General features: G+C 33.4%; 3 protein-coding genes across 5 annotated transcripts; 2 read left to right on the top strand and 1 right to left on the bottom strand.

Annotated features, from left to right (window-relative positions):
* Positions 1-16: 16 nt before the first annotated feature.
* LOC124451977 lies at positions 17-2,121 on the top strand. 2 transcript variants are annotated; one of them, XM_047002579.1, is made up of 6 exons: positions 17-280; positions 603-757; positions 820-993; positions 1,187-1,393; positions 1,505-1,576; positions 1,760-2,121. In XM_047002579.1, the coding sequence occupies exons 1-6, from the start codon at positions 247-249 to the stop codon at positions 1,859-1,861; spliced, it is 744 nt and encodes a 247-aa protein (XP_046858535.1). In that variant the 5' UTR covers positions 17-246; the 3' UTR covers positions 1,862-2,121. The 2 variants fall into 2 exon arrangements, with proteins under 2 accessions (XP_046858535.1, XP_046858530.1); XM_047002574.1 differs by having other exon boundaries at positions 1,505-1,588.
* On the bottom strand, positions 448-7,107 carry LOC124451961 (translation initiation factor eIF-2B subunit delta-like). Its single transcript, XM_047002559.1, is given in 16 exon segments — positions 448-674; positions 2,761-3,003; positions 3,149-3,329; positions 3,662-3,747; positions 3,880-3,971; positions 4,037-4,121; positions 4,124-4,166; positions 4,363-4,465; positions 4,729-4,805; positions 5,405-5,519; positions 5,702-5,828; positions 5,831-5,881; positions 6,041-6,110; positions 6,188-6,316; positions 6,573-6,717; positions 6,925-7,107. Coding segments are annotated over 14 exon segments (1,506 nt in total). The 5' UTR covers positions 6,711-6,717; positions 6,925-7,107; the 3' UTR covers positions 448-674; positions 2,761-2,794.
* A 3,114-nt stretch (positions 7,108-10,221) lies between these two features.
* LOC124456015 lies at positions 10,222-11,526 on the top strand. Of its 2 annotated transcripts, XM_047006571.1 has the most exons (2): positions 10,224-10,339; positions 10,429-11,526. In XM_047006571.1, the coding sequence occupies exon 2, from the start codon at positions 10,514-10,516 to the stop codon at positions 11,210-11,212; it is 699 nt and encodes a 232-aa protein (XP_046862527.1). In that variant the 5' UTR covers positions 10,224-10,339; positions 10,429-10,513; the 3' UTR covers positions 11,213-11,526. The 2 variants fall into 2 exon arrangements, with proteins under 2 accessions (XP_046862518.1, XP_046862527.1); XM_047006562.1 differs by having other exon boundaries at positions 10,222-11,526.
* The last annotated feature ends 1,958 nt before the right edge of the window (positions 11,527-13,484 follow it).

Genomic DNA, 13,484 nt, shown 5'->3' with positions numbered 1-13,484 from the left:
AAACATGCCTCATTGTAATAAATTCAATTTGTGTAGTAACAATGGTTTATCTAGCACATTGAGTGGTGACACTTGCATACTTGGAGAAACCAGCTATAATTCAAATATTTCAACATTGACTAACCAGAAGAGAAAACATCAACACATTTATGTAGAAGACAGCGCTGTTGAGCTGAACTGCAACAATAAAAGAGGAATACAGACAAAAAGCCTCACAAACGATGGCAGCTAAGTGAACACAGCTCAATGTTTAGCCTTTCTCTACAAGATAAATCTACTGGTAAAATATTTTTTTGTGCCATGATGTTACCTCAAATGCAACCAGCTACAATTCTAAAGTTCCTCTTTTTGTACCCACAAGTTCTTCCTTTTGTATCAACAAGTGATTATTCTATTTAAATCATGATTAGCATCAGCTAGTTTATAGCCAAGAAAGCAAAACAGTACTACACATCATTATTAATGTTTATTATTCAAGTAAGGATGATCCCAATCATAATTTTGGGCAAGAGCAGTTCAGGCATTTGAATAAAACCAGTGATACAGAAACTATTAATAACATATATATTCAAGTACTCCTGTAATTAATTATTTATGCTTAGACTTACAACCAAAGCGAAGTACTTCAATGAAGCCATCCTTGCCATCTCGGAAGTCATATGTTATTGCCTCACCTATAAGAAAGACAATACCTAAAGATTTAAAGACTGTAAGGCGCTCCTGCCCTCAAAAACTTGAAAAAACAAATGGTACGATGGTAAGTAGTGACCTTGCATTAAACTATAGTCTAAAGAGGACCAATAGCTGTTTTCTGTTCAGGCAGGGTACTCATCAAATAATAAACTGACAACTGAAGATAGTGAGGATGAAGACATAAAAATGATAAAAGATTTAATAGAAGAGCACAACCAAAAGATTCTTGGACGGAAAATACTATATGATGACAATGGAAGAAGAATTAGGAGAACTGACTTACCACAACGAATCAAAAAGGTTTGTTTGCAAAAAGTATGAACAAGAGGGACTGGTACCAAGTACATAGGTAATGATACTGTGTACAGATTGTTGTATATCACATACAGAAATCTGAAATTTCTCTGATTGCCATTTTATTTCATTGTTGTTAACACGATGCCTACAGAGTCAATTTTCCTCCAATGTTGTTGATCATGTTTCTTTCATACAGAAAGAAAATATTAAGCCAACATGCACTATTTCCATCAACAAAAAATCAAAGGAAGACAGTTTGGAGAATGATATGGCAATACGTGAACTAATTGAAAAACACAACCAACGTATTCTTTCTAAGACAAGCAAGTACGATTTGAATGGAAGAAGGATTTGCAAAGGAAATACAACAGCAGTAGCTCCTAGCTCTGTGATGAAGGAGAAGGTGCGTACCATGATGTAGTTCACAGGTGTAATGGTACCTAGTAAGGAAAGGAAATGGTACGGTTGAAAGTGAATGTCATTTACAAAAAAATAGCCATTATTTTTCCTTTAGGGGAAAACAGACAACAAAACACATTGTATGTTTATGCCAAAGAACACAAGAAGATCTGGGTTACATCAAACTGTACGTAAACTGGTATGTAATATTCCATAGTAATGTTATAACAAAATTATGTAATTAATCTTATTGCGGCACATTGATGAAATATTAATTCAATTTCACTACTTGAACTGGACAGTTCATTCAAGTTTGAGATTATCTGTTCAATATAAAATGAAATTACAGTTCCATTGTTCTATATTTAAGGAAAAACAAGAGATGCACACAACGCTGACAAGGACAAAAAGTCATCGGAGATCGCATATAGTTGATCAAGAGAAACAAAAAATACCAATAAGGAAAAGTTAATTAAAAAATAACTTGTACAAATGATACCAAAAAATGCAGTTGACAAATTTGTAAATAAAATTCTTATAATGATTAATCTAGAGAGGTCAGGTGTGTAGCAAAAACGCTCCTAAGATTTATAATTAGCAAAAACATAGACATTAATTACAGTATGGTATTATGATTTCAATACATTCAGAAAGCTGAAATATGATTTGAAACAGAAAAAAATATTTTTAAAAAAAATCATGCTTTTTTTAATGGAATTGTATTAAAATTTATTTTGTTGAAATTTAATGGAAATGTACTAAAATTTAATTTGCATTGATGGCAGGTGGTACCAGATCTACGAATATAAAATATTAATAGGGATGCTGGTACCAGATCTATGAATATAAAATATTAATAGGGATGCTGGTACCAGATCTATGAATATAAAATATTAATAGGGATGCTGGTACCAGATCTACCAATATAAAACATTGAGGGATGCTAGTACCAGATCTACCAATAAAACATTGATGGAAGGTGGTACCAGATCTACCAATATAAAACATTGAGGGATGCTGGTACCAGATCTACCAATAAAACATTGATGGAAGGTGGTACCAGATCTACCAATATAAAACATTGAGGGATGCTGGTACCAGATCTACCAATAAAACATTGATGGAAGGTGGTACCAGATCTACCAATATAAAACATTGCGGGATGCTGGAACCAGATCTACCAATATAAAATACTAATAGGGATGCTGGTACCAGATCTACCAATATAAAACATTGAGGATGCTGGTACCAGATCTACCAATATAAAATACTAATAGGGATGCTGGTACCAGATCTACCAATATAAAATAATAATAGGGATGCTGGTACCAGATCTACCAACTAATACAATGGCATTGACCTATCACAAACCTGTCACTCCATTTAAGATGAACCAAAAATGATGTCATTGATACTCGACATTTTTTACCCTAAGGACAACCGGAACTGACGTACAGGGAATCATACCGATCTCTGTGATCACCATAGAAACGAAATCAGAAGGCGTGACATCATAGACTAAATTCAATAGGTTAAGCGAGTCATACTGTCGCCAGTTGTTAAGAATCTCGTCACCTGGAGAATGCCCGTCTGGTATCAAGTCGTCCGGATCACCTTTATAAGAATCAGAAAATGTTTAACTTTCAAATTTCAAATTAATTTTCCATGGAAATCTCCATGTCATAATAGAGGAAAAAATAAAATTCATGAAGAAAGTAAAGGATTTTTATTAATAAAAACAAACACGTACGGTACGTACCCAACTCGTTAAAAACAAAAGCATCCGTTTGCACACGATCACAGAACTTGTATGTTTCACAACAAACTAGAACGGGAACATTTGATCTCTTAGCTACCAGGGTCACCATGGCGGAACCAATCCTCGACATTACACAACCATTTGCCAGCAACGCATGCGCACCAAGAAAAACTTTAGACACCTGCAATATAATGGTACGTAATAAGGTAATGTTGGAATAAAAGAATTGGTGTATAATTAAAATATTTCCAGGTCGATTATCCCATCATTTCCTACTGTTAGCATTTAACAAACTCAGAAAATGAACAACTTTTAACATTACTTTACTTATTTAATGAAGTAACAAATAACGCAAAAACTTTTTCTTCATTCGATTTAGAGCCAGGTCTTGCGCACTGACAAAAAACTTCATTTCCATGCAATTCAGAGAATTTCCCAATAGTTATAAAAACAACTTGGTCAGTGGAATGAAGAATAAAAAATAACGACAGTTACAATAACTATAAAACATGCCTCCTTGATAAGATACGCCAGTGATGTTATTTGTGCATAAGAACATCGCACACCATGTTTTAATAACTGTTTCAGACAACGAATTCCTGGAAAATTAAGATGATAAGATAAGACAAATAATAACCAAAGAAGTAAAATGATCAATAGCATGTCTCAACGTGGAAAATGTCGTCTGTCTCGTGTTGCTGCAGGACGATGATATCGATTATACAAAATACCTTCATTTTTTGGTCTAGAATCAATTACAATCACATGAAACCTTTTTCCTGCATCGAAAGCGTCTTTCAAAATCTTTACAATTAGCGATGAGCTATAAAGTACGACACTGTTAAGTCAAATACCGATTTAGAAAACTGATAACGGCAATACACATACCATGCATACGTCATGATGACATCACCATCGGTGACTTTCTGAATGGCATAAGTCTTGGAAATAGCTTCGCCAGCCAGCACTATTTTTCTTTAATGAAACTGTCCACACACTCAATCAGGTTTGCCTTAGCCTAGAATGAAAAACATCAGGACAATATAGGGCAATGTTTCAATAAACAATACAATGCAAGGTATTAACAACCAATAATGAGTAGGATATTAACAATCAATATAGGACAGGGTTTCAACAAACAATATCAAAGATCGTGTTGTAGATATGCTACATAAATAAATCCATAATTCATGTGGTGACGAAATTTTACAAACCTGTTTTTCTGACATAGTTCGTGGTGTTTGTGTTATTTGCAGTTTTAGATATTTGATGGCATTTCCCATGCTCACTGAAAGCGGACGACATTGTGTTAAGAATCTATAAAAATTTATCACAGGTAATAATGAAAAAATAACATCAGTGTAGTTAAATTATTCGACAGTTACAGCCACTAAGATTGTTGGATAAGGTAGGATAGTGTAGGATAGGTTAGGATAAGTTTGAGTAGGTTACTAGGTTTATACGTGGCATACTTCTTCAATGTAGTTCACTAGGTTGAATATGAAAATACGCTACTGAAAATGATTACGAAACATAATTCTATACTTTCTCGCTTTCTTTACATCATTTAAAATACTTACGTAATATTAGGTTTTAGTTTGGCTTCAAGATCTCTATTTAATTCTTTATCAGTTGGTGTCGTGTAGTCCGTAATCACCTGCACAAACGACAATGAAAATCATGAACATGAATCATAGAAACAATTAGAACTAATTATAAGGTGACTATTTCCAAGTATAGGAAATTGTTTCGATTTTTAAATTTAAGTATTTAAAATCTTAAAATATCTTAAATAGCACAGGAAACAATTCCAAAACTGGTATTGATATGCCTAAAGACGTCGTTATTTGGACGACGAGTTAGATCTTGATTTTCTTGTAAAATATGACAGAGGTTGCGAGCTATTGTTTTGAACGTAACCAATTTTTCTCAGTTTTTTATCAAGCTTTTCAAATTATCTAGGCAAGATAATTGCAAGCGGAAGAATATATTGGCTCACTAGAATTAAAAAGAGGAAAAACATTGTTGCAACTAAAACCATCCCTTCTCTGGAAAAAACAGACAAACATGAGTATTAATCAAAGAATATTTGTTGCGGTGTCTAGTCAGTCTTTACATGTCTCCCATCAAACCATACTATTTTTCATTGATATCAAGATATTTTCTCAGATACCTGGTACTTTGATTGCCGGCAATGTACCGCAGCTTAACGAGGTTTTACTTGTAAGATATAAAATAGAAATATTTTAAGATTACTTGTTTTAACGCGACCAACAACGAAACGCATCTTGCGTTGGAACCACTAATAATACCCTCAGCATGTTGTAATCCAAGTTTTATGATTGCTGGATGAATACTTCCTGATGTGAACCTTTCCAAAAAAAATATTCTATACTTTCATGGAAGGATGGTAGAACTAAATTATATATAATCATAGCTATAGGCATAAATGGCATATCTGATTAATTATTAACTAAATCAATTGTACAGCTCTTTCGGATGAGCTAAAGATCATCACCACAGCTCAAATACTTTAGGAGATGAGATCCTTACTTGATTTCTTTTGTAAGACTCTGTTGTCTCTCATATTGATGTAAATGTGAAAAAAGGCCAACTTTTTTCTGCACTGACATACGCTGAGGAACATTCTCTTTAGCAAGTTTCTTTGCAATTTTCTTTGTAGTTTCTCATCGTCTGCTTGAACACTGGACAACACTCTAACCTCACCTTTGGCTACATGATGGAAATAATTTTAGTTCAGTTTTTTTCTGAAATAGGACACAATCTTCCACAAAATTATGTTAAATGCATTGTTCCCTCTATTAAGCAAACTTGCTGGTGAAATTGTCAATCATATGTAAGTTAAAATAAAATAAAAAATATGAAAGTTACCATCAGATGTAGTGGACTTGGTTGTTTTGCCAATTTCTTGTTTTTGAATTTTATTCCATCTTTGACTTCCCTATAAGCAATAAAAACAGTATCTTCAGTAAGAACGCATTGATTTGTATCAAGTTTGCCTGAATAAAATCTTTTAACCTGTTGTCCTTTTTTTTCTGTTTTATTTGCACCTTCTCCACTATTCTTTCCAGAATCTTTTGTCATTTTGCTGTCTTCTGATGAAGCTGGCTCATTTAAGACTTTGTTTTTGGCAGCTCGTTGTGCCTCCTAAATGAAAAGACATATTGAATTTAACTAGAATATTCATGTGTACATATAATTCAATGCAGGACAACAAGTACATTCAACTTAGGTGTTTTAAAATTCATGAACTTTTAAATCTGTTAGAGCTTTCTACTTCCAATCATTTCCATTGTCCTACTTCAAAATTATCTGAACAGCTTGTGATGCAACTGATGACATTTTGAATTTAATAAAAAAATAGAAAAAACTTTGCATAGTGTGACATGGCACTCTTTGAAACCTGTTTGGCCCTTCGTTCAGCTTTTAATTCTGCCTTAGACTTTTTCCCTTTCTGAGCAGTTTGGCCCTCAATGATCTTGGGATTTCCCTTCTTTACATCACGAGGTTTGTTGGGTTGAAGGTCGTCTGGTTTATCCATTGGAGCTCTTAAAAAAATAATAATATAGGACCTAAATGATGTCAAAATAAAGCGATCATTTGGGGGAGAAATCCTCAAATATAAAGTCACGTATGATAAGCCAGAAACCCAATATTTGTTGTTGAAAGTTATCGAGCAACAAAATTTTGCTTTGCAACGAGCTTTCTTAGTTAATAGAGCTGGTGAAATAACACAATTATAAATGTTTTTATACCACGGTCAAAGCAAGTGAAAAACCAAAACAAACCCAACAAGGCAATACAGAGTGCTTGTCCAAGAAACCACTTATTTTTCTCTATTTTTTTACTATTACTCCATATTCAACGTTATTATGTTTATCACTATTTAAATTTACAATTACAAATCACAATTCACAATATTACAAATTAGATCCCAGTCCTCTTCACGTACTCGTTAGAATGGCACAACCACTCCGCTTACCATCTTACCAACGTGCTGTGTGACCACAAGACTTGGTGATGACGATTCGTAGGAATTTCAAACTATTACAACAGACAATTTGAAACATTCTTCACGTCAGTATCTCAAATTTTCACATCAAGATGAAATGTTCAAAATGACTTGGCTTTACACTATATAATATGAATTTGGTAAACTAGTATACTTTTGAAGAATTTTTTGACAAAGCATTTTTTGACAAGTTAAAATCTGAGCAAGATAAATTCAGCCAGGATGATTTCCAAAAAAATCTGTCAGATAGCTACTTAAGAAAAAATATCCCAATTTCCAACTACGATAAAATAGAGCGATAGATGTTAATATTGATGGTTGGATAATTTGTCTGAAAGACATCACACATCCTTAAACTACAATTTTAAATTTTCATTATTTTCAGGGTTCGTTACTTCGTTTAATTGCTTGCCATGCTATAAAACAGGTCAAAACGTGTACTCCGCATTCATACCGGAAGAAATACGGTTTGGTTAATAAAGCTTTCGTAAAAATTTAGGAACACACAAGACACAGTGTTAGTAATGGGAGATGCGAAAGTGTATTTTTAATGTTATATCAAATCATCAAATAAAATTTTAGTAAAATTGGAAAGTTTGAATAAAAAATTAAAGCAATTTAGGTTTTGAATAAAAACAAATAATTAAACTGCTCAAAAAGTAATTTTTCGTTTCCTTCAACAAGGTGGGGATGTATTATATTTGTCATTATGTGTCATCAAATGTGTATAATTAGTCAAGCGCTAGCAATCATAGACAAGATTTTTCTTTATATGGTAAATAAAGAAGCAATGTGTCTTCCCGCATTAATGACAGGTAGGAAAGTGGGCACTTGAATATAAAAATACAATCACTTTTATTTAAGGAGGTATTTGTCTTTGACGTATCAATCATTAGTGCAATTTTATTTACTCGTGAAAAGACAGGATGTATCTCTAGTGACCACAAATAAATTTAGCTACACTTACATTGTCCAGAGTTGCTTGTGCATAAATTGGTCAAGAAACTAATTAGACTTTTTTTCTCCAAACACTTAACCATATATAGAACTTACCAACTTCAATTGTTCGGTCTGTACGGTAGCTAAAGAATGGTACAATATATGAAACCTAAGTTGTATTGTATATCAAGCCAAATTTTCACGAAAGAAATAATTTCAAAGACAGGAAAGTTAAAGATTTGAAAGAGTATATTACAAGGAAGTAGCTCTATAATCATGTAGTTACCATGAAAATCTTTCTGAGACGCATTTTTCAAATAAAAAATATATATATATCTTTCACATGTTTAAATCTTACAAAACCAACAAAACGCACGATCCATGTATGTTGTACCATTAGTTTATTTGACTTCTTTTTTTCATGACGATTGTCACGCAATTAAGGAAACTCAAAACAAAAAACTTCTTTCAGGGTTTGGTTTTGAGTAAATAATATATACAACGATTGAAAATGCGATGTCACACAGAAAGGTGGGTATAAATAGGAAACAGGATCCGCGTCTACAAGTGTGTCGCTTTGCACAATAAAAAATACATCAAACAATCCCTTGTTGGCGTCTTCAGAACGCGCCAAACAGACTTCAGACAACCAAAGCTCATTGTTAAAGCGAAACATATAGTGGGTTCTTTTGTCAGAGTGTTTTGATTTTGCAAATTTCCATTTTCTTTTGGTCTATTTATACGTGTAGAAGGAATAGCGTTCATTGTACTACTAAAAGAGACTACTAAAAGACATAAAGGAACTACTAAAAAAGACATAACTACTAAACTGAGATACCAACGATTTTCCAAATAACAGTATATTAATACTTCTCAACATTTTTAATGTAGTCGATATTAGTTGATAAATTATCTATGATATGCGTTACTTTACGAAGAAACTCACTTCGCAGAATTTAGGAACTGTATAAACGATATGACAATCACAAGTGAGATGAAGGAATGAAAAACCTTGTTACCAGAATTTCTTGTTAAGTTTGATGCAAAACAAAATTTCTCATCAGAAGATCTATGTATTGTTGAAAGCTGTAAACCTGTAAAAATAAGTTTCTAAATCGCTTAGTCTTTCATAAGTTATAAATGGAAAAGTATGACTAAAATTAAATCAACTATACGTCAAATAAAAATATGGTTAAAATAAAAAGAACGTCGAAAGTTATTAAGAAACGAAAGAATGATTTTGTGCTATTGAAAATGTGACTAAAAACTGTAACATCACAACAATGAGCCCCCGCTCGGTCGAATGTAAAACAACACGGTGAGAATAACATATGACTAGAAACACCTTTTCTTACATGACGTAATCCTGTCTTTTTAACGTGACCTAATTGTGCGGTATTCACTATGTTCATCACGTTTCTCACAATTTTTCTCAATAACGAAAAGAAACTCGTTATTTTCACGAATAAAAAGTGACATCTCAATCGTCAAAAAGATAACAAGTCAAATGTGATGACGATCCTTTTGTTTCGAAATAATTTTTTTCGACAAAAACTGTCATGGGATAAAGTACGAAGTGCATTAAAGGTCAATAATCTAAGTTTAAACCTTCAATACAACTAAACAAAAATAACTTTAAGTCAGTGACGTTACTTAATCGACAATTTGTAGTTGGGCAAAGTTTCGGTAATTTTCATAATCCTTCAACACTAGTTCACTACACCAAAACATAAAATATCCAAGAAAAGAAGAGAACAGTTCCCTCCCATTTTTTCCACGCGTAATCATGGTCACAAGAAAGCATGATGTAAGAGAAATTTCAATTTCCCGGAGATCCGGACGTGAAATAATTCCTGGCAATCTTAATCAGTACATAAAGTAGAGCTAACTTTACATCAGAAGATAATTGGTTCGTTTTTCAACAATGCAAAAGCGCAAAACTATCTCCATTAACATTGTCTCCTAGTAACTTTAAATATCTAAAAACCGACACGTAAAAAAAGAGGGTGGCCATAAAAAGGGAAACTATGTGACTCGAATTTCCGGTCATATGCTGTGGTCATATGTTCATGACGTCAGTAAGTTTATAAATGTCCGATGCAGCATAAGTAATGTCATTGTTGTAGTGTTCTCGCACAGCGTAAGCAAGAGTGTTGTTACTGAATACAAATAAAGAATTAAATACATCGAGGATTTCGAACGAATATACGTTTTTTAAAGTGTGTTGCCTTTAAAGCTTAAGTATGAGAGATTTAAAGAAAAGACTTTCACAAAGCATTGAACATTTGCATGATCTTATGTTTGACAGGAACGAAGTGGATTCTGTGCCATCAGGCGCAGATTATACAGGAGTTATATATCGCGAAGGATATTTGTTTAAACAAAGTCGTCGAATGAGAAGATACTGGAAGACGAGATACTTTGTATTAAGAAGCGATGGTCTGTTGTACTATCGAAGCAACTTAGAAAAAGATAACGTTCCTCTTGGGGTAATACCTCTGACACGTCTCAGTGTCCATGTCGACTGTATGGACAACAAAGGAAAACCTAAGTATTGTCTACGACTGTCTGGGAAACATTTGAAAACCTTTATACTTTGCTGTTTTGCGAGTGACGAACGAAACTGTTGGCTTACCGCCTTGTTAACGGCAATCTCCGAGGATATAGTGTCAACGTTCACTCTTCGTAAATATCGTGATGAGAGATGTTCATCAGTATCAAGCACAGACAGTGGCATATGGGAAGGACCTAGCACTCCTCGAGGTCCATCACCGCGCAATAAAACATTACTAAATATAAACAGACACAGTGCAATGAAACGTACAGGCTCGTGTGATATTAATGTTCTTTATCATCAAAGACAATTGAGTCGTGAGAAGTATTTAATGCGTCGACCGTCAAGGAGTTTAGGTAGTCTTGCTCAGTTAAACGAACTTCGTGAATTAGATGTAAGTGTAACTAATGACAAACGTGCAGTGAATGCACCAAAAAAAACAAGAAAACCATCGCGGTTTTGGAAATCAAAAACACGTTCGTCGGACGAAATGACAAACTGGCAAAGCAGCTACATCGATTTATCGTGCATTGCTTGATGCCAAAATTCTACTTTGATACACTTGATTGGAGTCGTTATGTTATTGGCGTTGTGGCTTTGTAAACAAAAACGTCTCAGTTACCTAGGCGATGAGATACTTATCTATTAAAATTGTTCATATCTAAGTTATTGCAAGGAGGAAAGAAGACTTTAAATTAAACGGGAAACCTTCGTTATTATAGTAATCTGTTATATAGCAAATAGTTTACGTAACAGATGTTGTATAAGCTGACCTTAAATGGACTGTACATAATGTATTTCCTGTTTTAACTTTAATAAATTTCGCATTTTACGTGCGCTTAAAAACGCTAATGGATGCATGGTTCAGTATGTTTTTAAGTCGAGATAATGTCACCATTAAATTTAGTTGAAAAAAAAAATTTAGTCGGTATCGTGCGATGCATTTAAAAACAATTTGGTTAATATCTTTTGAATTGTATCAATTCCTGTTCAATAAATTTGGATAAGATGATAATATTATTTCTAAGAAACAGTCTCGTTTAATATGATAAAGACGACGAGTAGACAAAAATGTTCGATGAAAACCTATGATTAACGTAATAAGTGATCACGTTAAATTGTTCTCGCAGCTGACGACATAAAAGGTGTGGAAGTCAAAACAAAGGCAGGAAAAATGTCATTACGTTTCCTTCTTGAATAATTTAGAAAAGTTTTGCAACAGATAAAACACGAACAATTGAAAATGCAATAGTAAAATCTATGCCTTCTGCTCACTTTTGAGATCTTACAAACCATCAAACATACCCTTGAAATGTAATTTCCTCACCTGATAAAGCTCACAGCAAGATCACTACATGATGCTCCTCACGCCTACAACAAAAGTATTTATAGTAAGAACAACTTTAAATTTGTACAAAGTTCAAAACATGTTGATTAAGTCACAGTTTTCACGTGCATCGCAAACATTTCATTATTTCTACGATGCTCGCATTCGTTTTAAATTATTTTTTTCAACAAAAACAAGTGCCCATGGCTCCATGCAGAAATTGACACCAATATTGACGTCGCAAGTGAAAACACGCACATTATGCTAATTAACAATAATATGAATGATGAATGTATTCTTCCACAAAACTACAGGGCTTTCTATGGAATGAACGAATCAACCGGTTAGCTTTTAACTATGAACAAAATTCTTACACATCTCTTGATGCTACAATGCTCATCAATCTCAATAACATCGTGAAATATCAGATATTTAGAAAAAAATATTTATAATGAACCAATATATAGAATAAATTTCACTGAGTTTAAAGAACAAAACAGATAACAACAATCGTTTTAAAATCATAGTATAAAAGATTGAATAATGAAACAAAAGCATCACACATGTTTGATACGTAATGTTTAAACAACAGGAAAGATGCCATGTATTTTTAAACACTTTAGTGAAAGTTGTCCCAGACACAGTTCCTTTGTGGCATAACGATTGAGTACGTATTAAAACAGTTCCTCGATCCAATCTTTCAGGTGTTAGGCGGTTATATTGTGTTGGTGAATATATTTTCTCCAGGCCAAAAATAGTCTTTACAGCCAAACGGTTTTGTTTTTGTTTACTCAAACCCGCGGACATCGAATAGTTTAACGACAAAGTAAAGCCAAGTAAACGAGAGAAAAAAAATTGTTACGATGATTGTTGATATTGCTTGTTAGTGTTGATTTTCTGTAGCATTGATAGAAATCGCTGCATCCACAGTTCAAATTATACAGCTACGCTACTATTACTATTACCACAGTCTTTAAAACTGACTGCACCTGTGACTTATTACAAAATTTTAATAATACATAGCAATATTATCATTGATAAATTAAACATGTGTCGACACAATTTCTACATTAACAACTAGAAAATTCCATCATTCTTATCATGCCATAAAGCAAACAACTTGTGATTAACAGCATGTAATCTTGCTGGTATATTTTTTGCAGTTTACTTTCCACTTGCTTGTTAAAAGTTTTATTGCAGTCGGGCCCTGTGAGGCTCATTTGCCCCAAGGTCGGCTCATTTGCAAAGGAAATTAAATTTCCTGTCGTTTACTGACATCAAAAAGCAATTCTCTAGTATAAAAATGTTGAATGATAAAAAATCACAAGAAGTCAACGTAAAAAAAAAACCCATAAAATTTCTGTCTGCAATACGCTCTAAATATTTCCTTATTGGATACTCCGGTTGCTACATTGGATAAAATGTTTTATGGAAAAGCGGTAAGTAAATAGAAAACACCTTGAAAATTAATCCCTCTTTGACG

This window comes from Xenia sp. Carnegie-2017, unplaced genomic scaffold (assembly GCF_021976095.1).
Source record: "Xenia sp. Carnegie-2017 unplaced genomic scaffold, XeniaSp_v1 HiC_scaffold_13, whole genome shotgun sequence".
Taxonomy (NCBI): domain Eukaryota; kingdom Metazoa; phylum Cnidaria; class Anthozoa; order Malacalcyonacea; family Xeniidae; genus Xenia; species Xenia sp. Carnegie-2017.
Note: the sequence above shows the minus strand (reverse complement) of the source record. Positions and strands in the feature narration are given on the sequence as shown.